This window comes from Meleagris gallopavo, chromosome 6 (assembly GCF_000146605.3).
Source record: "Meleagris gallopavo isolate NT-WF06-2002-E0010 breed Aviagen turkey brand Nicholas breeding stock chromosome 6, Turkey_5.1, whole genome shotgun sequence".
Taxonomy (NCBI): domain Eukaryota; kingdom Metazoa; phylum Chordata; class Aves; order Galliformes; family Phasianidae; genus Meleagris; species Meleagris gallopavo.
In genome coordinates, this window is record NC_015016.2 from 46494320 (window position 1) to 46521885 (window position 27566).

General features: G+C 36.7%; 1 protein-coding gene across 4 annotated transcripts in view; it reads right to left on the bottom strand.

Moving 5' to 3' along the window:
• The window catches only part of BBS9 (Bardet-Biedl syndrome 9), a 277203-nt gene that overhangs the window by 230574 nt on the left and 19063 nt on the right, over positions 1-27566 (bottom strand). For all 4 annotated transcript variants that reach the window (XM_031553992.1, XM_019616668.2, XM_031553991.1 and 1 more), the window contains 4 exons: positions 19010-19184; positions 15415-15499; positions 14122-14305; positions 12186-12315 (listed from right to left, as the gene is read on the bottom strand). In XM_031553992.1, the coding sequence (XP_031409852.1) occupies positions 12186-12315; positions 14122-14305; positions 15415-15499; positions 19010-19184 (574 nt within the window). The remainder of the gene's footprint in view (positions 1-12185; positions 12316-14121; positions 14306-15414; positions 15500-19009; positions 19185-27566) is intronic.

A 27566-nucleotide genomic window follows, 5' to 3' on the forward strand; every position in this document is an offset into this window, starting at 1 on the left:
AAACAGCAATTAAAATTTCTACCGCACTTTCAGGAGCCATCTATATCATTGATATTACTCATAACAATAAATGCTATGCACTGCAACTCTCAGTCCTTTGTTGATAATGTATTATTTATAAACCACTGAACTAGGAAAATAATTCCCGAACTTTGCTCAAGCATTTTAAATGCAATTCTCATTTTACCATCCTCTAAAGTAATTTATTGTATGCAATAGCAAAACTACAATTGCACTTCTTTGTTTAGTGCTTTTGGAAAAAATTATCCTGAGTCTCTCTATGATTTTGAGACCACTTTGTCTGTAACTGTGTGAAGTAGTTGATTAAATGCTGAGAGAAGACCAGACTACTTGTAATAAATTAAGAACTTTCTAACATGAAATTATTTGAGTAAAGGTCAAAAGCCTACCCTGTCACTGAACACATACTCAGAAATCAGACCCTCAGCTGAATGTTTGAAGAATCACTGATGCAATTTACTGACTGCTAGAACTGATCTTTGACTGGGTACATCTTGATCTTCCTTGTGTAACTTTGGAAATCCTTACTTCTTTAAAAATCTTCACTCGGTTTTACATCACAAAAGTAACACTTGTATGTGTATGACACTCTAAAGAGGCCGTTCAAAAATACAGTGTAATTATAAGATTGAATTATCATTATTTGATCATGTGTTCTATTAAACATAATTAAGCAGCAAATGATTTGTGCTGTTCTTCTACTGAAATGCACTGTTTTTCCATTCAATTTATGTCATATTTTTGCACTGTTGATCTTAGAAAAAAGCAGGTAAGTGGAAGTGGAAAATGAAAACTGATTTTATTGTAATTCTTGACAAAAAAAAAGTAAAAATTAAATAAAATAACAGGTCAAAACCTTCTCCTCTTACAAGCTCTAATAGTTGGAACAGAATAAAACACTTGAATTTCGAATGCCTATGGAATTCTTAGATCCCATCTCTTAGACAGTACTCCTTCACCCTGTGTTTGAGGGCGAGGATATTTTTACTAGCCACACAACTCTAGCTGTCACCCTTACATGGTGACACCATACGGCACAGCAGCAAACTGGAAGGCAAGTTGAGGCAGTTCTTGAGCTGGTGCAGTTCTCCCTTTGCAAGGGATTCTTTGCCTAAAAGGCTAAAAGCAGTCTAATTACCAAATGAAAATAAATAAATAAGAAAACACAGCACTTCTCAGCAGTTTGGGTCGGGGTCTTTTCTGCCAAATCGCTACTGCCACCTGCGGGTCAGCACGGTGGGCTGGCACGGACAAGCCAAGTGGCTCTGCCTCTCATGCAGGAGTCCTAAAAGCTGCTGTGTCACATCAGATGAACCACAGAATTATTCATTTAACAGGGTTAGTGTAATAGCCTAGCAATTTAAATGTAAGGGGTCACTGTATGCAACAATACGCATGATATGCAGTCATGGACTTCCACACATATCATCCACATCATCATCTCCTCCCTTATGGGACAGGCTCCTCAGAGCAGTGGTCATGGCACTGAACTTGAGTTCAAGAAGCATCTGAACAATGCTCACATCCGTATGGGCTGAGTTTTGGGTGGTCCTGTGTGGAGCCAGGAGTTGGACTCGATGATTCATAAGGGTCTCTTCCAATTAGGGTATTATATGATTCTATGATTCCTTACAGTATAGAGCACACCATATAGATACTGCCCAGCTGTGCAATGTAAGTTCATACTACAAATCGTATATATAGGAAATTAATCTTTTCTAACTAAGATTAACCAACTTCATCTCTTTTTGCTTAAAACAAATCAAATCAGTGTTTGAAGAGGAGTAATGGTTCCATAGCCGGCTACTACAATACAGAATTAAACTGAATTAGTATTTACCCCAAAGCAGAATAAAAACAAGATATTCAAAGTGACGCCGCAAGCCTCTAAAAAGACACAATCCTGTTTTAGGCAAAAATGTAGAGAGTCTGAAGTATAATATATGAAAATTTACAACAAGGATCTACACGTTGTTTCAAATTATTACTCATAGTTCAATACCTAAGAAATTTAGCAGCATTATCTAAACTGCCACCCAACAAACTCCCCCAGGCTTCACACACTTCAACATCTAGATCAAAAACTGTTGCTGTTTTTCCATTTGCACCTCCTTCAATCTGAAAACTGTCTCAAGGCCAGCTTCCCTCGCCAGCAGACAAGTGCAGCTGTCTGAACGGCAGCTCCCGGAGGCTCGCCAAAGGCTGCACCAAAAGGTGGCACCTCCAACACAGTGAACACAGGGCCTGTAGGCCTCACAGGTTTGTTCTTCATTTAAGCCTTCACTTTTCCCAGTTCAGGGTAGTGAATGGAGTTTATTTCACTGCAGGCAAGTTCAAAGAACACGTAAGAGATGCCAGGATGCCATACTGACAAAATCTACACGATTGAGTTTATGGTTTCAGTAAAAGCTTAGCCTTAGCTGTTTCCTTCATCAGCTCTTCAATGTTAGGCAGCACATGAGGAAAATCAGACAGCTACCTATGAACAGACTACAAGGAGGCTAATAGGAATAACCATGATGACAGGTCTCGGGGTCATGGAAGATAATCAGCTATGGACATGTAATAACACTAAGCACTGTAAAACTACACCTCAATAAGCCATTTGTGAGGTTTCTTTCAGTCACAGTTTGTATGAGGCATGAGCTCAAAACAAAGAAAGATACACATCTTACAAATAAATACATCATTTAGCGATCGCTGCTTTATATCGGTATTGTAATTCACCATGATGCAAAGCACTACCTACTGCCTCCTAGCCAGCAATCATTTTGGGCACGCCAATCTATCACAGCTACTCAGTTAATCAAGTCTGAAAAGAAGTCTGCTCCCGCTTTTACTTTTTGTGCCCCTTTAATTCTGCACCCTCAATCAGATCCAGCTCTCTTTCTGATGCTGTTCCCTCAGGGCGAGAGCAAATCACTCTCTTTGGACCAAAGAAATTCACTAGCATCTGAACTCCACTCGCTGGTTTCAAATGTGCCCCACCATTACAGGCTTTGAGTTTTAGAGTATATAAGGAACATAAGCATAGCAAAGAGGTATCTTTATCCCAGAATATTTACTCTAAGAAGACTGAATAATTACATAACTTCAAAAGAAAAAATTCCAGAAATTAAATTCCATCTCTTTCTCCTCAGCCTCTCAAATAGTTTTATGCTGACGAGCCTGAAAAACTCAAAATTCACCATTACTTCAGGCCCAAAAAAGTCCATATACAATTACTTGTTACAGCACTTATCATTGTCCCATGACCCTGTCTTGTAAAGAGCACCATTGCTCTTTAGAAGGAACTCTGGCTCTCTGCACTGCTAGCTGGCTGTCACCTCCGTAGATCAGCATATGTTTCCCACCTGCTAGTCCTAGTATGGAAAAAAAAGAAAGTCATTCCTTTTAACAGCATAATATTCAAGACTTTCAAAATCAACAGACTCTTCATAATGACTGCTAGTCAAAAAGTCCAGCACTTCCATCAGCAGAACATGTGTCACAGTACATCCATTAGCTCCAGCCTATTGCTCAACACCCAACTCCAACACTGAGTTCAGAATCTGAGAGTTACATCTGCACTCTGTCACAGCATGAACAAGCACTGAGAAATCAAAAGAAAAAAAAAACACACCCAACACAGTAGTTGTTTAATAGCAAGTATTTTATATTAAATATTAGAAATGGGAGTAATTTGTCTTGTTCTTGAATAGTTAGAGTTTCCACTTTTAACGCTTTTTCTAGAACTAAGAAGGTAGGAATATTTTACCTGTTATTCTAAAGGAAGCCAAAACCCTTACAAAACCACATGGCCATAAAAACTACGCTTTTTGAAAAAGCAAGTAAGTGACATGCAACAAAATTAGGAGAATTGGCAATATGGGCACATGTTTAATATCATACATTGTATACTACTTGGAAATTTAACTTGCTAGAAAACCTCAGTCATGAATCAGAGTATATTCTGGACATGATACACAGCACATCTATGGTTTTTGCAGGATCAGAATCCTGCTAAGGTACAGGAAAAGCAGTCACATCCACATTTTGTGGTTGCATAAACTACGCACATTAAAATTTTCTCTTAGAAAGACCTTTAGAAACTGTAATATTTTGTACAGCTATCTCTCGACAATGGCAGTGGAAATTCAGCGATGAAAGCCAGATGCAATCATTTTCCTTTTTCCTAAAAACATATCCTTAAAATGCAATTATGTTTAAGTAAGATTGTAGAAGTTTCTGCATTTAACTTCTCAGATCAAGCAACATATTCTTACAGAGCACTCAAATAAAAATTTATATATATATATATATATATATATATATGCACATATAACCGAACAGTTCATACTGTGCGTCATAACTGGCATTGCTTCTATTACAGTACTACTACACAGAAAAAGGAAAAATCTTTCAACAAACTATAAAGTTTGATTCCTGCAGTTTTCCTTCCATAAAACCATGTAATAAGTGCTAAGTTTTGCTGTTTTTATATGCAAGTTCTGCCATTTTTATATGGTGATTCTTTAACAGTTGTGGTAGCTGTGGTGATGTGAGTTATAATAAGGAATAACAGATGGGCTGGAGTGAAGAACAAAGTATTTTCTAGCATCTGGATAGCTAAAAAAAAATTCAATGAGAGGGTTTTACTTGGACTCCACCCACTATTTCCCTATAGAAGATAGCCTTTTTGCATCTCACATTCTTTCTTCAAATATAATACTTCTTCATATTTTTTCCAGTTAAATTCAGTTTCTTTTGCCTTTCTACTATTTGGAAAGTGCAGGTTCATCAAGTGCATTCATTCGCCTAACCATCCAATGTACTATGATTCTGTGCCAGAGAATAAGTTTTAATTCCAAGCTCATATTTCAACTAGACTGATAGTCACTCACTTGGAGATTGACTGCAGATTTCCATTTTCTTAAAAAAATAAAAATAAAAAATACCTTAAGCCCAAACATCATAAAAATAAGCCCATTTTCAAGCAATGGTTATACACCAGGATTCTGAATTCCCATCTTTGGATTTATGTCTTTAATTAAACTGATGAGCTTGTTGGGCTACATGTGATTTCAAATCTGGGAAGTTAACAAAACAATGAAGAATTGAAGCACTAGGTTCAAGCACTCTTCTTTACAGAGATAGGTTGTTGAATCAGAAAGTTTATCTGAAACTTTTTCAGACCAAGTTCCATAAAGTTAGATGCATGTTAACCATGTCAAGCTGAAGTTATTACTTATATGTGGGAGAGAAGTCTTGGTTCTGTGAACACCAGTGAGCAACAGTCTCCAGGGTACCATGACTTTGTAAGTCATTAGACAAATAAGCATGCAAACTATGTATTTCCTATTAGTCATTCCAATATTATGAACTACTAATAAACTAGAAAATCCAAGAGGACTATTAGATAAAGCTCTTTTCTAGAAGGCAAAAAAAAAAAGTGATTTTCTTCATGGGTACATGGAATAGCTGTAAAGTTCTTAAATGTCTGCATTTGGGGTTTTTAAATGCAATAAGTGTATTCTTCAGTTTAACATCCCCTTTCAAAACACAAACCTCTAAGTGCCTGTAATACAGTCTGGAGCCCAGAAGCACTTATCACTTGGCATAAAGTCTAGAAGTAGCGTAGGAACAGTACCTGTGGCCAGAGACATCACTTCTCACCATCAGAGCAATACTAGCCTCCCATTTAGCTGCAGACTAAAGGGAAAGACTGGACAGGAATAAAGGAGTGGAATACACAGTAAACCGATAAGCCACAAAAATCACTACATCTTTCCTTGAACATTCTTTTGAATCCAGGGTTCCAGCATCAGAAAAATTTTTGCAGACACTCATTGCTATTCATAAGATCCTAAAGTGGCCAAATCCAGTAAAAATAACATTGATAGTTCAAAGGAAAGAGGCAGCTAGGAGTAAATGTATAACTTCACCCATATTAAGACAGTTTCAGTAAATTTGAAGTTACTATCTGCAAAGTTAGATTTTAAAATTTCAAAATATTTCAAGAATATTGTAAAATACTCCCTTGTAGTGCATTTACGTAACTGTAACAAATAGGAATTTTTCAAGAGACACGAAAGTGTAGTAACCACTTTCAGCACCACACAGAACAAAACAAAAATTGAAATAAGCAAGAACACACAAAAAAAATTATTCTCATCATCTACATCAGTCCAATAGTCTCTGATTATTTTTTTTTCTACAAGCATTGGTGGAAGCATTTTTTGTGTAAATCATTATGTCTTCCTCAAAACTAATACGCGAGAGGTTAAAGACATAGAAACAGTCAGTATTTCCTACAGTCTTGTAAGGATCACCTAAGAGGCACAAGGGCAGTGAGAAGGACTTCTAACAGAACAACATAGAAAATTTACACATACTGAATTCCTTTATTTTTTCTCAAATTGTAACAGACCTGGACTTCTATAGCATCTTCAGTCAACAGCTTTGAGGTGATTCAGTAAGCTGCAGCATTTTCTGCATCCAAGCCTGTGCAACACAACCTTAAATTTATTAAAGTCTCTAATTGAGTAGAAACAACAATTAAAAAAAAGTTACAGTATAAGTTGAAACAAAAACACCAAGAAGCAGCTAGCTGACAAGTACATAATTATGTGATACAGTTTTAATGGGCTGGTCATTCACAATACTGTTAGGAGTTCAAGCCTAACAGGTATGTAGTCAAGCCTGCAGTGATCACACATGAAAAATAATTAAAAAAAAAAAAGCTTAAGTAAATTTCAAATGCCACAGTCAGTTATGGTCCTAGCACTCAGCAGAAAAATTCTGAGCAATACAGAAATAGTGGTGAAAACACAAACCTCTCATATTTTTACAGGGTCACTCCTGAGTATAAACATAGGTAGAATTGAAATTTATAATGAGTTAAAGTGTGGATAAAGCTTACTAAGAAACCCTGCTTGCCTCCTGAACATGTGAAGTCTATTTTTGCTTCCTGGCTTTTCAACAGTTACTTTTGCTTTAATTTAGGTATTTCCCCCCACCTCAAATCTTGAAAGTATGTTTACAAGCTTAACCCTAGCTAAAAAAGTTGGTTTCTGGAAATGTAATATTTTTTAAGAAGCTCAGGGATTCTTATTCTTCAAAGATGCGAAATTATTTCTGGACTAAAAAGGAAAAACAAAACTAAACAAAGCTTTTCCAGACTGCTTTATACACTTTATATTTCCTCTTCACAAAACATTCCATAAGCAAGTAAAATGATACGTATCTACCAAATAAATGAAAGTAAAAGCAAGTACTGCAGTAACTTTCACCAGCTTGTCCATAACTGTCAACCCCTCATAATAAAAGGAATATTTTACAAGGCACACATACCGTTTTGTGGGTTATTTCCTACAACAATCTTTCTTCCATGAAATGTAGTCTTTTTGCTCACAGACACAGTACGTATAAAAGCTCACAAAAGAATAAAGTTCATTCCCATAATATAATCTCCAGATTAAATTAAGCTTCTAAAAACAAGAGGCATCATATGCAAATCATTCAATAACCTACAGACAAGCAGTAAAGGCGAGGCTAATGTTTTTTCCTTCGGGCATTTCTAATCAAATTCTAATGAATCTGAAGGTAAAATTATCCCTCATTTAATTATAAATTTCACTGATAAACTGGTGCCTAGAGGAGAGTCCAAATAGATTAGAGAGGGAAAACGTGACCTTTCTTGAAATACATTTCCTAAACCCTGAGAGGTGGCTGGTTTTCTGTTAAAACTGGATGTCTGTAAATAAATTCCACATCAAACCAACTCTTTTTTTCCCCCCCTCTTAAAGGTACCACAAGGCTTCATTTCTGGATGGATAGCACAGAAAATGTAAAATAGGAACAAAACCTTCTTGGTAAAAAAAAAAAGAAAAATATTAATATATATATTTCACTAAGTCTATTTCAATTTAAAAGAAAAAAAATTGAGCCACATTTCAGCATTCACAGACTCATCAGATTAAATGTGAAGGATGAATAAAACACTCAAAACCAAGACTAGTCAACAGAAAAAAAAAAATCAGAAACAAAAACAAAGCCAGAGATTTGGAGTCCTCATGCTTTCCTATTGCAAAAACAGATTTCTAACTTGGAAGTGATCAAAACAGAAATCCCGAGATCATATCCAAGCTATAAAGCTCTATCTATGTGGTTTTAACTGAACCCACAGTGGCAATTCAGATGTTTGTGATGGAAACATCCCCGAGGCTAGCAACATGAGCTATTTTGCTTCAGACTGAACGCACCTTAACACAATGTTCTAGTTTCAGGTCGTCCAGGTCAGCGTAATACTTAGTACAATCAATCTGCCATTAAAACATGGTACTCTTAGGATCAGCTTTGCCAAGTGAATTAGTGTCAAATAAATACGAAAGTGGATGGTCTAAGCATTTTAATCCACTCCAAGGACCTTTTATGGTCAAGCATACAGAGACAGGATAATTCAGGCACAGAAAAGCAAATACGACCTCTAATAAGCACTTAAAAAGTTATTTTCTGCTATTTCCTCAAAAAGTTATTTCAGATGATTCAGACAAACATGACCCACCTTTCTGGTACGGGTAGGATTAAGACACTTGACTTTACAAGGCTCTACTCCCTGGTAGAAGCAAAAAAAATGACCTTCATATGAGGCATTTGAGCTGACAGGAACTTTAAACAGCTTTGTCAGAAGCACATTCCTCTGGACCTGCTCCCCAAATAACTACCTGAATTATGGGACAGTGTGAGAGGGAAATGTGATTTGGCCTAGGAAGCACGAAAAAGTGACTAAATCAAATCTAAAAACAGAGAGATTGCTAATGAAATTTCTTCAGCAAGAGAGATCTTCGGGTGCATTGAGGGTCTTGGAAAACAGGTCTCTCCAGAGAAACAAAGAAAGGGAAATGAAAGCATAAAAGAAAGGGAATACGAGTTGAAGTCACTGCAAAGGTGATATCTGTACAACTACCAAGCAAACTGGCACTCACAGTTACTATTTCAACACTGAAAATGAGAGTGGAATGGAAATTCTTGCAATTCTTGTGATTTCCCTGTTTAACTGTTCAACTGCTCAAACCCTCTAGAAGAATGTGGTTTGCTTGCTTTTGTTTTGTGTCTTGTTTTGTTTTGGGGGGTTTCCTTTGTTTGTCACTTGAAAATTAACTCAGGCAGAACAGCCAGACCATTTTTCCAAAGAGTTTCAGCCTCAGTGAGAATACTTTGAAACAGCCATAGCTTCAAGAAAAAACAGAGTGCATGAAACCTTCCAGGCAGGCTTACCATTGGGAAGATGAATTTGCACTGACACAAAGTCCTAGGCAGTATAAATTAATCCAAATTTTCAGTGTGAGTGGTTACAAATGAAGCAAACCAGGCAGTGTTAAGCATGCAAGATTCCCCCAACTTTAAAAAAAAAAAAAAAATAAGTCATCTAAGTGAAAATTCTAGTTGAGTGGCAATATCTATAGAGATCTTCAGGTAAAACCTAGAGCAAGATAAAACCTCAATTTTTTGCCTGTTGTTCAATTCTGATTAAGAGTTATTATAGGAAGTCTCCATCTTCAACTCTTCAGCAGATAACACTCAGGTTTTTACAACAGAAGAAAGGCAAAATGCTTAGTTCAACAGCTTCAAAAATACATCATCTTTAGATTACGCACACACCTCAGCAAAAATGTTATTAGTAATCACTTCGATTCTGCTTTTTACCTCTATGCTTCTGAAAGTGGAATGATAGAAATAAAGCAGTTTTTCCTGGAATGCAATCCCAAAGGTTGTAGTCTGTTATTACCATTATTTACATACTGCTACTGCAGTAGGGAAATACTGCACTTTGTGTTACTGTAACAGGAAAAAGAAAACCATAAAAAATAAGGAGGGTTACACAATAATACTTACTTGGAATACTCTGAAGTATGTGAAGAGCTGGTCTTAGAGGCAAACTATTAAGATTACAGAATTAAGCACATGACTGCCATTACAGAAGCAATCACACTAACCTTGCCCCAAGGGAATTTACATAAAATATCTTCTAATACTGCTTTCCTTATCCAACAAGCCAGAGCCACACACAATAAGCAGATGAACAAGCATGATCTGTAAAGACAACTGCTTTCAGAATGCTCCATTTACTTGCAAGCATTGCAATAAAAGCAGAAAGAATGTGAAAATAATTCATTTACGAAGGTCATTTTAAAGGCGCTTCCATCTCTCAGCAGTGCAGGATTAACAACTCTATGGTTATTAAGAGGCTTAATATCATTTATGTTACAGTAGTGCCCAGAGGCTCCAGCTGAGACTGCAGCCTCTCGAGTGGAGTAAGTATTGGAAAATTACTATACTGACTCACATAAAATGAGAATCCTCTTTAAAGTTGCTTTTTTTTTTTAAAGGTAATAACCTTTGTTTAAACCAAATTATTATCTCTGTAAGCTTTACGGCAGTTCTCTTGCTGCTTAGCTTATCTTTAGTTTAAATATTAGTATGAGATACAAGCATAATTCATAGTTCAAGCAAGTGCATATGTTCAAACAGAAAGCTATAAGCATAGCACTGAAACTCATAAGCCCTGTACTTCTGCCATAGAGACCATGGGGTCTACACAGACAGATACACAGTCCTTCATTTATCAGTACCTGTATAAAAAGAGATTTGTATGACTAGACTGCAGTCTATATCCTCCACAGGAAAAATAATAATAATAATAATAATATATAGGTCTATGGAAACTTTGGGCCTGTAACTAACAAAATAACCTAGAATAAATCAGCAGGATCTCAAAATTCTCCACAAGATCAAACTATTGAGTGTTAAATATTACACAGAACAAGTAGAATCTGCATGAACTTAGAACTATACAATCACAGAATCATTAGGCTTGGAAAAGATAACCTAGTCCAATCATCAACCCATCCTCACTATGCCCACTAAATCACATCCCTAAAACTTCTTAGCCACAGAACCGTAGAGGTTGGAAGGGACCACCACAAGTATTTGAATAATACGTAAATAATTATATATACCAGTGATAGTACAATATGCTGTCGAAAAAAACTGCAATGTCTTTCTCAATTTTTTCTGCTGACACTGACTATTTCTTCCAAACTACAAAAGCTATACTGTAACACCCTGCATAATTTTTGTTTTATACTGATTAGATCACAGATGTGATTTGTTACAGTGTTAATTTAAGACCTGTTGAATGAAAGCCAGCAAAGCTCTCTTCAGAGAGTCTTCAAAAAATATTAAAATTTTAAATTATAAATTATCTAAAAACAATTTAATAACCTTTGGCACCATGTCAAAAACACCAACATCCCTCACAAACTTCTACTCTGTATAAGTCAGATGTTACACTTTCATTTATTATGAGACTTTGTGATAAAACAGAAAACTAGCGATCAAATAACTATTCAACAATCCAAAGTATGTTGTCATGACAGCCATAAGCTTGACATCAGAAGAAATGTACCCTAAAAGGACACGGCATTTCCAGATCATCACAAACAATTGGAAGCCAGTACCATCCGTGGCTCTGGTACATTCACCACCATGTAGGCATAAGTTGGATCATAAAAGCACTGGCAGAACTCTGCTGTAGTTTGCTTCTCATTTCAGTGACAAAGTTGGCACAAGTAATAAACACTGTCATCATTTCTCAGTATTTCATCCTGCATCTGACAGTTTTGTCCCTGTCCTGCCCATCATAAGCACATTTCCCTGAAAATTTTGGTGTGTTGCAGTACAGTTCTGAGCATTTTAACCAGTTTCTTAAACTAATTTTCATAGTTTAACATTGGAGTTGAACAATCTGTTCCAACAAACCATGTCTGGAATTCATATGCTCTTAAATGCTTAATGAAGAACAGATTTTCAGTGAGCATCCTTATTATTCTGTCTCAGGGAAGGATCTTACCAGATAGCAAAGCTTAATTTTTCATTCTTTCAAAGAAACTATTTCATTTGAAGTATGAGAGATTAATTTCCATTTTTACTCATGAAAATCAAAGTCTAAAGCACAGTACAGAAATTCTAGTAGGTCCACTATGAGATGAATATTTTACACAACAAACATTTTGAATTTTCATTTTAGAAGTCGCCTTACTTGTTACGTACCTCAGAATCATCTACAAGCAAATTTCACTATTAAAAATGAATCTGGAAAAGTACTTCAACAAGTAACTTACTGTAAATTGGCTACTTTTACTGATACAGGAACATGGGGAAGCTGAGTGGCCCATTTCAGTGTAATATCTTGATAAACATACAGCATTTTACTATGGTTTCCGACTAGAGTGTTTATGGTTCCTTCTTTCACTGTTAGAAATATAAAAACAATTTAAAAATGAAAGCTATTATCATAAGCCATTACTTTCTTTTTGGAGTTACGTACTACCAAACTATTTATTCATTCATTTCTTTTTAAGACATCACTTGTTTTAAATACATCTATAGTATTTTAAAGCGTTAAAAATTATGAAAGTTACATTGACAATAACCAAGAATGTATGTAATTAATTATGAATATCAATTCCAATCAAACAACACACATGCCAAAACTTTTCAAGGTTCTAGCCAGATGGGTTTAACAACGAAAGATATGAATAATAAAGACTCAATTATCACAGAATCACAGAATTGTAGGAGTTGGAAGGGACCTCTAGAGATCATCGAGACAACCCCCCTGCCAAAGCAGGTTCCCTACACCAGGTCGCACAGGTAGGCGTCCAGGCAAGACAAGGAATATCTCCAGAGAAGGAGACTCCACAACCTCCCTGGGCAGCCTGTTCCAGTGCTCCGTCACCTCACCGTGAAGAAGTTCTTACGCACATTCGTGCAAAACTTCCTGTGCTGCAGCTGATGTCTGTTTCCCCTCGTCCTGTCTCCACGTACCACTGAAAAGAGACTGGCCTCACCGCTATGGCCGCCACACCTCAGATATTTATAAACCTGGATCAGGTCCCCTCTCAGTCTTTTCTCAAGGCTAAACAGACCCAGTTCACTTAGCCTTTCTTCATAGGGGAGATGCTCCAGGCCCTTCACCATCTTTGTGGCCCTCCGCTGGACTCTTTCCAAGAGATCGCTGTCTTTTTTGTACTGGGGAGCCCAGAACTGGACACAGTACCCCAGATGAGGCCTTACCAGGGCAGAGTAGAGGGGGAGGATCACCTCCCTCGACCTGCTGGACACGCTCTTCTTAATGCACCCCAGAATGCCATTGGCCTTTTTGGCCACGAGGGCACACTGCTGGCTCACGGCCAACCTGTCATCCACCAGGACGCCCAGGTCCCTCTCTGCAGAGCTCCTCTCCAGCAGCTCATCCCCCAGCCTGTATTGGTGCATGCAATTGTTCCTCCCTAGGTGTAAGACCCTACACTTGCTTTTGTTGAACCTCATCCGGTTTCTTACTGCCCAGCTCTCCAGCCTGTCCAGGTCTCGCTGAATGGCAGCACAGCCTTCAGGCGTGTCAGCCAATCCTCCCAACTTCGTATCATCAGCAAACTTGCTGAGGGTGGCCACTATCCCCTCATCAAGGTCACTGATGAAGATGTTGAACAAGACTGGACCCAAATTATCATGTTGGCATGCCAGGTATGACAAACACACATGCTTTAATAATATCAGTTAATTATACTCTTCATTAATTCACTAACTGTGAATACTGATTAAAGATTCATACACTTAAACGTTTCATTTATAATGAAAATCAGAAAGCAATCAAGAAGCAATTGAGATCTACTACAAAACTTACAAGTCTTAAGAACTTGTTAACCTACTCTATATTAATGTCTGAAAAGCTTTCATTGAATAACAGAAGGTTTTCCAACACTAATCTCTCATTCTTCCATGTTTGGTGACTTGGTAGCCTGGGCAAATTTACTGAAACACTAAAAACACATCATATTCGATGATGAGAAAATAAGCTATTTAGATTCCAAAAGTCAGGGTATTTCAGATTAACAATATTAGAAAATAAATCTAAGAAGAAGGCAGCTATTATTTTGTAGCTCTTCTACAATCAGTAGCACATTTAAAAGAATACACCATCAGTGGGATAAAAAAAAAAAAAAAAGAGGCTACGAAAGTGACAAAGCTAAAAGTTTCAGGTTGAATTTTACAAACCTGAACAATAAGGAATGAAGCAACTCGGACTGTAATCAAGCTTTTTCATGAAGCGGATTTGTCCATTATCCTTCAGGCAGAACAGGCTTCTCTCACCAAGTACAAAAACAGAAGAAACTGCCTGATTAAAGGAGACAATGCATATATCCAGTGCTTGTTCTCCAATGTTGAGAATCCAATCCACCTTTAAAAGAAAGAAGAAAATACACGCTCTAGAGATCAGCTGACAAATGCACATTTAAGAAAAACTCAAAAATACACAGAAAAAGCTCAGAATTCATCCAGCTATACAGGTATCAGTAGCATAAGTGAAAAAGAAAAATCAAGGTCTGAAATTCTCCAAAAACAGAGTAATAAAATCATTTAAATCTGCCACAGTACACGTCCTTAGGGTAGTGTTAGGGAGCAAAGATGATAACCTTTTCTATCAAAATATAATTGGAAACACAGACAAAATTTAAGCCCACATAGATACCTGCACACAATAACGTACACCCTTCAATCTGAAGAATGGTTCTGCGGATGAAAACACATCTACTTTTCCAACTACATGCACTGATATAATGGACTATTTCAAAATCCTTCCTTGCCTATATTCTTACACGTTTAAGCAATATTACTGCTTATTAATAGCTTTCAATAGCTTATTTCAGCTCCTTTGAAAAAATTATGACTCGCACATGCAAAAATTGCTTTTGACACTGCCACGCTGGTTAAATAAACTCAGAATTTCTGAAATCAAAAACCATTCAAATGTCACCACTTCCTAAATTAACGGCATCATTCTTTTTGTTTAAGAACAGAACGTGTCAGTAAACATAATGGCATACCTTATATACAAAACTGGAAGTGTCACCTTGAAAGAAAATATTACTTTTGCCTCAATGTATGCTTCTCAATTCATATTTTAAAAATCATTTTATTTATAGTATGTTTGAGGAAACTTGTAACTTTCTTATTAAAAAATAACGCCTTCTCCTAATTCAAAGTATAGGATTTTGGTTGACTAACATAATGCTCTGAGAAATAGCTATTTAGAGTATACAGTTTTAGAGCTTTATTTTGTTGTTATTGCTTTTCTGAGAACAGCAGCAACTATTAAGGTCCAACCTGAAACAACTAGGGCTCAACAAAATCCTAATAGAAATGTACAGGAGACTTTCTGCTGCCTTTTAAAAGCCATGGGATAGGATTCTTTATCACCAGATAATGTTTCCATTCATTACTTAGCATTGGTCTTTTTTGAGTGCATACAAGCCACCGTATAGGTTATGTAAAATAAACAGCATTTACCACAAGTTTCTTTCCAGAACTAAGTTTTTGTTGTACTGTTTCTTGTCTTCCATCAGCATCTGTTGCAAATGCCAGCACTTGGTATCTGTTATAGGAAGTTTAAAAAAAAAAAGTAATTTTATTTTTACACTAAGTAAAAATTATTTTTACACTAAGTAAAATAAATAGAATTATCATATTGTGAGTATACATACACAGCAAAAGCAGAATGTAAAAAGATTGTCAGAAAGCCTACAGCAGCACAGCCATAATCAGCAAAGATCTTAGAATAAACACTGTTGTAGAATAAAAACTATATGTAAGGCAGAATTTAGAAAAAGGGTTCTACTCAGGTTTTCTCTGACATTAATGTAATTCAACAGCTAACTATACTAAAGGATGGAAATATCTTATAAGAGACAGATGCAAGAAATCAGCATCTTTTCAATTTGTGAAGTTAAAATAGCAATTAAAAAAAATTTTAAAAAATCCCCCAGTAAATTTTAAAATAAGCTACTGTATTCAGAGACACTGTCCAGACACACAGAAACGGGATCAGGAAAGCCAAGGCACAGTTAGAACTGTACTTGATGAGAGACATGAAAAATAACAAGGGACTCTACAGATTGAACATTGGTCAGAAGAGACAGGCCAAAGAGAGTACACTGCTTCTGATAAATGGGAAGGGAAAACTGACAGACGTGGAGAAGGCTGAAGTACTCAATGAATTCTTTGTTTCAGCCTTCACTGACAGCCAGGCTTCTCAAACCCATGAAACTCACATTCCTGAATCTCTAAGAGGGGCTGGGAAAGCAAAATGCCCTTCACTGTACGAGAAGAACAAACGTGGGACCACCTCATGAAGCTGAATGTGTACAAATGGTGGGACAACTTGCATCCCAGGGTTCTGAAGAGAGCTGACTGGTATGGTTGCAGAGCCCTCTCCATCATATTTGATAAGTACCTTTATTTGCAGTCCATCTATCCTCTCCCAAATTATTAACACACCTTTACCCTTTCACACCACGAGCAAGAGCCCTCCTGATAAAATAAAGTCAGAAAAACACCATTTTTATTTCAGGTAGAAAATGAAATTTAAAAATGCAATGTTTCCATATATTTCTAGAAAGTTACACTTCACAAATAATTCCCTTCTAAACAAAGTACTAGAATGGTTCCTTAAGTGCTTTTCATTATGTTGTAGTCAATACAAGTCCCAGTGCAGCCTATGAATAATGATAATTGCAGTCAGTGTGAAAACAAAAAGCAAAAGAAAGAGAATGGCCATGATGGGTAACAAAGATTGGGCATTACACTTGGCCTCTCCTAGTACTGGAAGCAAAAGAACTTAAACTCAGGAAAAAGATTTATGACAACTGCATTCAAACTTTTTCACAAAATGTAGAAGAATTTTTTTTCCCTGCATTCATTTCAACATTATTTCACAGAGATATCTAAGGTGGATGCATAGTAACATTTTTGTTCCACTCTGAAATTTTTAGTAGCATCTGTTGCTCAGTGAAGTGTTTTAGTCTACCTAAAACCAGAAAGCAAAAAAAAAACACCTGTGAAGGTGAAATTAATGCAGCTTCACAGAAAAAAAAGTGGAGATGAAGTAAAGCAATCTCTTTGTAACATTGAGGGAAGAGATGTTAAAAGACATTTCAGGAAGGCAACAACCAGTGTTTTGAGTGCTTCCCAAGTTCTCTACTGCTCAACTGCAGAGAATAGTTACCAGAATCAGCAATAGAAGACATTCCCAGAAGTAAAGCAAACAAAATATTTACCAGAGACTCAGAAGGTTACATAGGTCTGAAGAAGAAAGTTGCAGTTGCACTTCTGATGCCGTACTCCAAAACAACTTCATATATAAGTTGATGTACAAGCTACATAACTCAACAATGAGGTAGACTCAAAACTAGTCAAACTGAAAGGTTCAGAAGGTGGTGATCAGTGCAACAAAGTCCACAGGGAGACTTGCACAAACGCTAAATCCCAGGATTCAATGTGGGATCCTACCTTCTCGTGTGTTCAAGCAACACAGCAGTGCTTCAATACTTAGTGAGGCTACAAATAGAATTTTAAGAATAAAGCATCATCCATTTATTATCTTCATGAGTAAAGAATGAGATGCCATTTGCCATAATTTTCCCAAACAGGTAATATGGACACATTTTCTGAAAAGGCAGAACTGTTATTTTCAGTTATGATCAAGAAGGCAGCTAGTATCTTATTTTAATATAAAAAAATATTCTTCAAAAGCTACATAGAGAAAATGTGTCTACATAGTACAGAAATGTGCACTGTAGTCATATGAACATGCTGGTGGTAGGAAGATGACAAATAGTAATAACTGATCAGTATTGTTAATCAAAATAACAGGGCTACAATATCTGTTAGGAAGAAGCATTATCTGCAAGCTCCTAAATTTCACAGTATCATTTGTTTGCAGTCTTAAAATTGGCAGAACCAATCTGTCTTTCAAGACACATTTAAATATTTACTAATAGTAGTGGAGATGATAGTCAACAGCTTACCAGATTTAATTCAGAATTAGACAAGCAATATAGCTTCTACCCTAACCCTCTTTTTTCTTTTCTTCTTTATCACTTTTTACAGTTTGGCATCATCCTTGCATTTCAGGACATTTATTCTTATATTTCAGGTCTTTGATGAGGATGTTAAAGAAATATTGGCTCCAGTATCATCTCCTGAGGAACATCATTCATCTAAGGCTGTTAGTCTGAATCGACGGCTATTCTGGCAGTCTGACAGTTCTGTCACATTTTCATCCATCTTGTAGTTGCTAATCCTCCACCACCACTCACCACCCCGCATTTATTGTTAGCCATAAAAATTCAGAAGGCCTAAGAGCAGACCTTATCAGTTTTAATGGAGAAAAGATGAGGCAAAGCAGGGATTGCTCCAAATGCAGTAACATCATAGCTCTGCATCTGCACACAACTTCTAGCTCCTTCTCTTTGTTGCCCAGGCTGTAAGTGTTTGTGAACATGCATTTAAGATGGGCCTCCACTCATCACACTTCCTTTAAGGAATTCTGAAAGCATTTCCTGCCAAGCATTTGGCCCTCAACCCCAATTCTGCCATTTACTTGAAGTATTTGGCACCTATCCCTCAATCCGGAGCTCCATGAGCTTATCAAGACTCTACTGACAGGTGAACTCCACTTCTCCCCACCAGCCCTTATTGCCTTAAGATGATCTCACGTTCAAAGTGTCACCACAAATCTCTTCTAAAAACTGAACAGATTAACAAGACTAACAGATATTTGCAGCAAAATAAAACATTTCACTGAAAAAAAAGAAAAGGTGTTTGGAAGGACCATCATCTTGCTTTAGCAGTACAGTATAGACAAAACAGAATGGAAAGATTAGACGGAACCGAAGAAAGAATCTAGCACTTGCAGGACTATGTGATGAGTCTTCAATAATATAACACACTTGAATAATTATAGAATTAATGTGACTATAAATTACACAGGAAACACAGTTGGCTTTTTTCAGCAAAGATAATAAAAAAATTATGTGGTTATTTTTGTTTACATACTGAATAAAAGCACCAAAATATGCCATAATTAGTGAATATGAACACATACTTGTAACTCTCAACCTGTCGAGAGGAAGACACTGTAATGAAAGAATCTGTCCGAGAGCTGTAAGTCAAGGGACCAGGCAGAAGAAAACCAGGTAAAAAACGGCCAAAAGCATAGCTTTCCTGTTCAAATAACATTAGCATCCCATCCATGGACTGTATACATATCAAATCTCGACCTAAGAAAGAAGAGCAAAGGGAAGATATATAAAGGAAACAAAACAACATTAACTAGACAATTGAACTTTTAACAACTGCAGAACGAAAAGTTGTACTTACGCTAATAGAAGTGGGACTAATTTCAATTCATGTTCACTATTAAGAATACTAAATATTCCAACTTTAACTTACTTTTTGCTTACTATAAAGAACAAACTTAGTATTAAAAAAAAGTCTAGATAATTAGGTGTTTTGGATGTCATTCAGAATATATTAAGAAAAAAATCATTTTAAAGCAAAATTCCTGATGTTATAACTATTACAATTGTAGTTTCAAGAAATGTTTCAATACTCCAAGGGGAAAAAAAAAGAAAAGCCTCTATATATCACAAGCAGTCATAATAACCATGAATTAAAACTAAATAACCTATTCTAGTCTTTCAAGAGTAGTTAAACAACATAACAAGAATTCCTACAAATATATATTGCCATAGTACTATTTTTAACAGCAATGTTTTCCACAGCCTGTATTCATATTTTGTGTCTTCAAGGAATGAAGAAATAAACAGATTCAGTCCATTTGTTGCAAACAATATTAGGAACAGAAAAAGTCAGCTCGGAGTAAACGACTTCAAGCCCTTATTTAATAGCCTGAATACATGACTCGATATGTCTCTAAAACACCAAGCTAAATACAAAGCTTCATTTTGACACATTCTGAGGTCAGAGGCTGATTATGAGTTTTGCATTTCATATGTCAATGCAGTAATCCAAGCAAACAATGTTTTCCATGTATTTGAAGAGAAAGCCATACCAATAAGACTAATAGCTTGGAACCGTTAATGGAAATATCTTGCCTGAATTCAAAGAAAAGCCCCAATCTGGCAAACATAACACAAAATAATGTCATGCAACATAAATTTATCTGCATTGAAATACTCCACCGTATCTAGTATATACTAGAGCTCTAGTATATAAATGGAGAACTTGAAAAAAATTCTTGTTCACTCAAAGTCCATCCCCAATACTTTAAGACCGTTTTCCAACACAAGAAGATGAACTAAAACAAAAACAGAACAAATACTCTTTCTTATACTTAAATAACGAAGGTGGCATAAAGGTCAAGATCACACTCAATAGTTGAAAAAGCAGTAAGTGTAAACTACAGTGGAAAGTATTGGTCGTTTCTCTGCGATTCTTCATAGAAACTAAGTACTTGAAAATAAATAGTGTAATAGGTCAGCAGTACATCGTGTTATTTGTTCTTGTGACTAAAGCAAACAGGATTTAGTTCAGAGTAACAAGGATCTTACCCACTCGCCCTCTCTACCCTCCATACCTCCCACCACACTGCTTCAGATTTTCCCATAATCTAAAAATCAAATTCCTCCATTTGTTTTTCCAAATTCTGCACGTAGTTCAGTCAAGATCTATCAAGACTGTTGCAAATACCAAACAGGAGCAAGAAAAGACATTTGAAAATGTAATTCATTTTGTTCATTTTGTTCATATAGCAGAGACTATATTCAAGTCATTCACTTTTGAAAATATTTCAATCCTTCCCATCGTTCCCCAAGATTTAAAGACGGAAGAGCAAAAAAAAAAAAAGTATCAAGAATGTAGTATCAGGAAGGCTTGTGATGAATGCCTGTTTCTTATCTTATGTTCTACACACACCTTTTCTGAAAACGTTAGAGGTCACTCTTATTCAAGAGTATTGTTGGTATTGTCTGCTTGAAAACATGTTGTGCATATATGTGTGTAAAAATATATATATATCTCCAAAACTAATGCCTCCTATTTACTTCCATGGAAACTACAACAAATACAAAGAGCACAATAACACTACTTGATAAAGCGAATTCTCAGCTCAAAAACCTGTTTTTCAACATAGACATCACCAACAGGTATGCAATTCTGCCAGTGATGAACAGGAGACTGCTCACCATGCTTATAAAAGTCTGCACCAGAGGAGTGACCCAGTGTTTCACAGCTGCTATGGCCATGTTGCTTCCCACACAGTCCAGAAGTTAGGAGGTACAACATCTGGACTATACAGAGTAAGTGATAGTACAGTATAAGCAAGATTGGCAATTTTCTCCTCCACAGTCTTCAAACTGGAATGGGGTCTGGCGTTATCAGAATTATCAAGGCTGGAAAAGATCTGAGACCATCTAGTCCAACAATCCACCTACCACCACTGCTGCCCACATGTTGCAAGTATGATCAGGTGGCCTGCCTTTTTGTTTTGTTTTTTTTTTCTTCTGCTGTGACTTCTTACTTTGTCTACTCTATTCTGTCTAATAAATTGTTTTCATTTCCTTTAATTTCCATATTGTAATGTAGTTAAGCAGCAGAGATGAAAGCAGCTACAAGAAACTTCAAATAGATAATTAGTTAATTAAACAACTTAATTGGTATGTGGTTTATAACACGTTGTTCTCAGAGAAGTCATGATATGGTAAGCAGTTCTGGATAGGTAATTCCCAGTTCAGCTTCCTTTCAGCTCTAGAAGGGCTGGTAATTATTATTTCTCAAACAAAACGTTACTTTCTCAAGCCAATACTAACTGTTTTGTATTAAATCCTTACTCAGATTCTGATGGGGGAATTCTGACAAAGTGGAGAGAAGCACGGACAGGTGCTGCAAGAGAAAGGTTGTCTTCTTCATGGCCTGTCTCTGAAAGTTTGAGCCTTCAGCTTAGACAATATCACAATTTAGCAGCCAGAGGTGGTTTGTTCAGGTTCCAGGAAATCCAGAAGAATCACCTTTCCTATCCCAAGCTACAGTGCGCATTTCTTTACCTGCTGAAGGCTGCATCTTGAACTTCTTTTTCAAGGGGAAATTTGCATATTGCCACTCCATGGACTGCAGTTTTGTCTCCAGCTTGTAGCAGTGACACCACTATCACCACTAATAAAGTTGCAACCCAGGAAACTGTCACCTTCAGCCTTGTGTTAGTTCAGTTGGTCCTGACAACGGTAAATAGCGTTCCCTTCTGTTCCTCTGTGAGCATCTGTTCTGTTCCTCTATGAGCATCTGTGGGACTCACACAGAGCAAATTCTGTGATATTCTAACGTTGCCACCGTTGTTTCCAACACACTGAAGCTGATATTCAGTTCCATCCACAGTTCCTTGGTCACAATCTGCCGATTCCTGTGGATGAGCTGATTGAGATTCTCTTCCTTTTGTGGTGTGACAGCTATCCACAGCCATCTCAAATGTGGCTTGTCTTTCACATTGCTGTCACTACTGCTGAAAAGCACCACTCATTGCCTCACTGTAATCACATCCACCGTTTGATTCCCATAATCATTCAGCAAGCATCAGTGAATATGTGTGGATGCCATTTTCTGCCTGGAAGAAATCAATCCCATATCTTTGCTTCATATGCACATTCATATCAGACTGCTCATCTGCTGCTATCTGCCACGCGGCAACAAAGTTTAACAGAACATTGGAGGGAAGGTTCAACATCTACTACCATAGCACCAACATTCAACCTCTGATGTCATGGGACAACATAATAAAATAGGAGGCATTACTTTCAGAGCAGCCCTCATATTTGGGGAGATAATATATTTGGATAGCTGCCAATATCAAACTTCAATCTTACCTTAACAAGGTAATAATCGTATTTTCAATAGATGAACTCATATTAAAGCATAAAAAAGATTTTCAATCAACATTAGAAAACCCCATATTCCCTTTTAAAATGAAGTACTCTAATAATCAAGCTTTTTCTGGTGACGGAAAAAAAAAAAACCCTAGCTGAGAAAACAAAGTCTAGTTTTCCTACACCAAGTGACATCTACATCTGTACTAAGAAAGAAACGTTAGACAAAAGCAACTCAAAGAAACTACTGAGGTACCCATCAAAAGTACTCACATATCTGCTACTGAAGTTAGCAAGTTAGTACATCTTTGGGGTTTTTTCCTACCTCAGCAAGTGAAAAAATGTAAATATATCATCTTTCTAGCAGCTCTTTAAACTATTAGCCACCTGTCACTAGCAACTTCAATACAATGATTAAGTCTCAAAGTTTAGTATATAACATTTAGAAGGCTTTTTTTTTTTCAAGTTCCCAAAATAGAAGAGGATACATTTACCACCGTTAGTAGATTTAAGTCCTACAACCTTCTAGGAAACACACTTTACTTCTGTTAACAGCATAAAGTCAATGAACAAATGTTTCCTGGGGCAAAATGCAATCGTTTTAAGAAAATTATTAGGTTTGACATTGGATCCTTAAAAGCATTTTCCAAACAGACCAATTGAGCAGTGGTTTTCTTTGGGTTTTTTTTACACACTTTCTAAGCTATAAAGCAGGGTCAATGGCTTTTGTTCAATCTTAGAATTCATTCTTCATTAAATAAGAAGCATAGTTTACACACGTGTGCATTAGATACGCATACACACACAGCTTTTAAACATGGCTAATATGTTTCTACCAAAATACGTATAAAGCACCTTTATTAAAAGATTTGAGAACAATTTCCCCTCTTAAGTGTTACTCACAGAACAGATTCCAAAATTGCTTAATTTATTTATAACTTGTAGCTGACATCCTGCAGCTGAAATACGCAGGCATTCAAGAGGTTAAAGTAACTACTGATCATAGTCAGGATGAACATTTGGTTTGCTGCTTATAGAGTTTCTGAAGAGCTAGCCAAAAACATTGCAATGCTTTTAGTAACACAACTCAGAAATTAGTCAGAAAACAGTCTGTAAACAAACACCTTACATACATTTCAATTAAAACAAAGCAAAAAGCATATACAAAATCAAAAATTATTTAATATTGAGATTATAACAATTCTAAATGCCCTCCATGTCACACTAACAGCTGATGCTATCAAACATTATTAGTGTAAATTTCAAAAAAGCGTATTTCTAATAGAACTGTAGCAACTATGCAAATTCAGAGAGTATCACTTGTGACACGCTACATATACAAACAGATAAATGAACAAAACCAATCTAATGCTCTGCTAATACTAGAAGGAACCATCCTACTCACCACTGTCTTGCCAAGCCTCTAGCTTGCCTTGCTCAGAATACATGGTTCCTCCCAAGTCCCAGGCCAAGTCTTACATAGGCAGTCATACCTACCTGAGTGCTGTAAGCTAATGGTAGGATGTCAGCCAGAATTTCATCTTTTTTTAAACAAATAACTTCATTAAAGTTTAGCAAACTGTCAGGTGTGACTTGGACAGCTGCAAGAGTGATATGACTCAAGACTTTTGACGCTGTCTCTCATAATATCCTCATATGTAAACTTAAGAAGAGGAGAATAGATGAGTAAACAGTGAAGTGGATTAAGAAATAGCTGACAGGCAGAGCTCAGAGGGTTGTGATCAGTGACTCAGAACTTAGGTGTAGGCCTGTAGCAAGTCGTGTTTCCCAAGGGTCAGTTTTGGGTCCAGTCTTGTTTAACATTTCCATCAAGAACCTCAATGAATGGATAGACAGCACCCACAGCAAGTCTGCTGAGCTGCCATTCAGTGAGATGTGGACAGGATGGAAAGCTGGGCAGAGAAGTTTCAACAGGGGCAAGTGCAGAGTCCTATACCTGGGGAAAAATAACTACACAGATCAGCGAGTGACATGAGGTGCTGGAGACTGTGAAGAAAGGGGGCAATGCCAAGGCAGCAATTGGTGCATGGTTAGGACAAGGGAGATCAGATTTAACCTGAAAGTGTGGTTTAGGTTTGACGCTAGGAAGAAATTCTTCACTCAGAAGCAGGGAGTTCAGCTGAACAAGCTAGACCATAAGCCTCTGCAGCAGTGAAGTTCAACAGCACCTTGGGCTACATCAGGAAGAGTGGCACCAGCAGATCAAGGGAAGTGACCCTTTCCCTCTATTCATCATTGGTGAGGGGCACATCTAGGGTACTGGTCCAGTTCTGAGTTCTCCAGACAAAAGAAAAAAAAAAAAAAGGAAGCACAGCCTTCAGGCTAGATAATCAAACTGTCCTCAGCCCTTCTCCACAGGACAGGCCTCCCTCCCCTTTTACCAGCCTTGTTGCCCTACTCTGGATGCTTTCAAGCACTTTAACATCCTTTTTATACACATACACACAAACACACATGTATATAAAATATATAGAGCCCAGAACTGCACACAATATGCAAAGTGAGGTTGCACCAACCAATACTGGTTGTGGTGTGTTTAATGTATCCCAAAATGTGGCTTGTCATCTTGGCTGCCAGGGCACACTCCTGGCTCATGATGAGCCTATGAGCACCAGCTGTGACTAGGTCTGGCATTGCTCATTCCCAGGTACAGAACCCGATATTTCCCTTTGTTCAATTTCATACCATTAATGATTTTTCCATGTGCCAATCTATCTAAAACTCTCTGCAAGGCCTCTGCAAGAAGAGTCAACCGCACGTCCCATTTCAGTATCATCAGCAAACTGGCTGAGGATACATTCCAATTCTGTACCCAGAATTGGTTATTGGTGTAAATGTTAAACAGAACTGGCACTAGGATTGAGCCCTGGAACTCATGAGATTAAATGTCATTAGATTAAAAAAAATAATCACAAAAATAAAATATTTAATTGTGAGATTAAAATGAAAAGAGACGTGCACTTATAATGAAAATGCCCTTAATAGTTCAGAAATCTTGTATTATATCTTTCTTGACATGATTTCAGGCACTACCAGTTATATGAATAGTAATGAGACAGACTTATAACCTTCTTGTTTAAGAAGTTTAGATAAAAAAATGCAGTTTAGTTGTTAATTTCTAGTCTTCCAATGACATTAAAAACCAAAACATTACAGCAGATATTATCATCTTTATGCAGCACTGATTATCTGGTAGACACATTACACTTTTATCAACAAATGAAAAATACAGGTCAATCGAACTGTTACTGCTTAAGTAGTAATAATAAGTAGTAATAGCTTCTATGTATTTTAACAATATCTAATTCTTACCAGTTTTGTTATATCATAAAAATAATGAACAGTAGAAAATATAGCATCTTCTTGCAATATTATATCAGAAACAGACATGTTCATCTTCAGCATTCATAACGAGTCCCTAACTATGCTCACACAAATATCAGTGTTAAAATATCCTGCTTTAACAGTGGTGATATGACAATGCTATGACATAGCAAGGCAAGTTCCTTACAGCATTTCAATGATCTTTATGTGTACTGTGGCACTGAACCATACCGCCTGATGTCAGGCACTGAAAACTTTACCTAACTAAAAAAAATTGAGTAAATTCTGTGCCTCCTTTAAGAGCACAGTAACATTTCTTAATATACCAGGTACTTTGTTGATTTCATTTATGTTGTTTCTACTCACAAATTTTTAAATTTGTGTTTTAACCAAAAAAATCAAACTCCAATTACCTGAACTATTAAACGTAAACCATAATTAAAGAAAAATAAATTGTGCATGAACTTTTATTTCCCAGCTTTTTATAGAACATCTTATTTCCTTTGGCCATTTGTTTTTTTATGTGTAGCTAGTGAATAGGGTTTTTATATTTCACTTTAAGAAATGCCGTCTTCCAAAAACTCAGCCAGAAATGTCCATTTCAGAAAAGCTTATTGCAGCCAGTTGGCTTTGCCAGTGACATATTTATAAAGTGAAAATGTAGCCCATAGTGCTTTCTGCAGATCAGATGGAATCATTTAGACTCTACATAGTTTCAGCAGCACGTGCCTCAAGAGGAATGCCCTTCAGCCAGCAAGTGTTACTTTCAAGCAGGAGTCCAGCTACTGTTGTTTGTAGTTTCATTATTCTAGTATGATAAGAACATATTTACATCACACTTGGTTTTTTAAACCAGAAAGTATTTTTAGAGCTAATTCAAAGCCAAAATGAGTGGCAGGTGGTCGCTCTCTCAAATGAGCTTCTAATTAAGATTATTTTGGAGCTTAAGCTTTTGCATGTTAGTGATTTCCTCTGCTCTGAGTCTCTTCTCTGGTACCAAATAATTTTCATAAAACACACACTATGTAGTCAGAAGGCCTGGGCACCATGTGAAAACATGCAATGAAAACTACAGCACCAAATGGGATAAATTAGAAATCAGAATAAGCATCTTCAAGCTACAGAGTTTAGGGATATGTCAGCAGAGACAATTTTCCTGCCTTCCATGGTATTCATAAATTTCAGTCAAAAGCCTAAAGTGGAAGGAAGTATCAATGAAAATAAAGTTAGGGGATAAATTGGCATTAGTAAGACAAACCTCTCAGGTTTATGGACGTTTTATACATGGGAAACGTTTTCTGAATTGAAGAAAATTTAAGTTTGCAGTAAAGAGATGCATACAAACTGTACTCCCACACACAGGATAAAAGACCACTATCCCGAGTTGATGCAAGAAAAACACATTTTCATTTTCTTTCATCACTGAAATTTAGACCCATC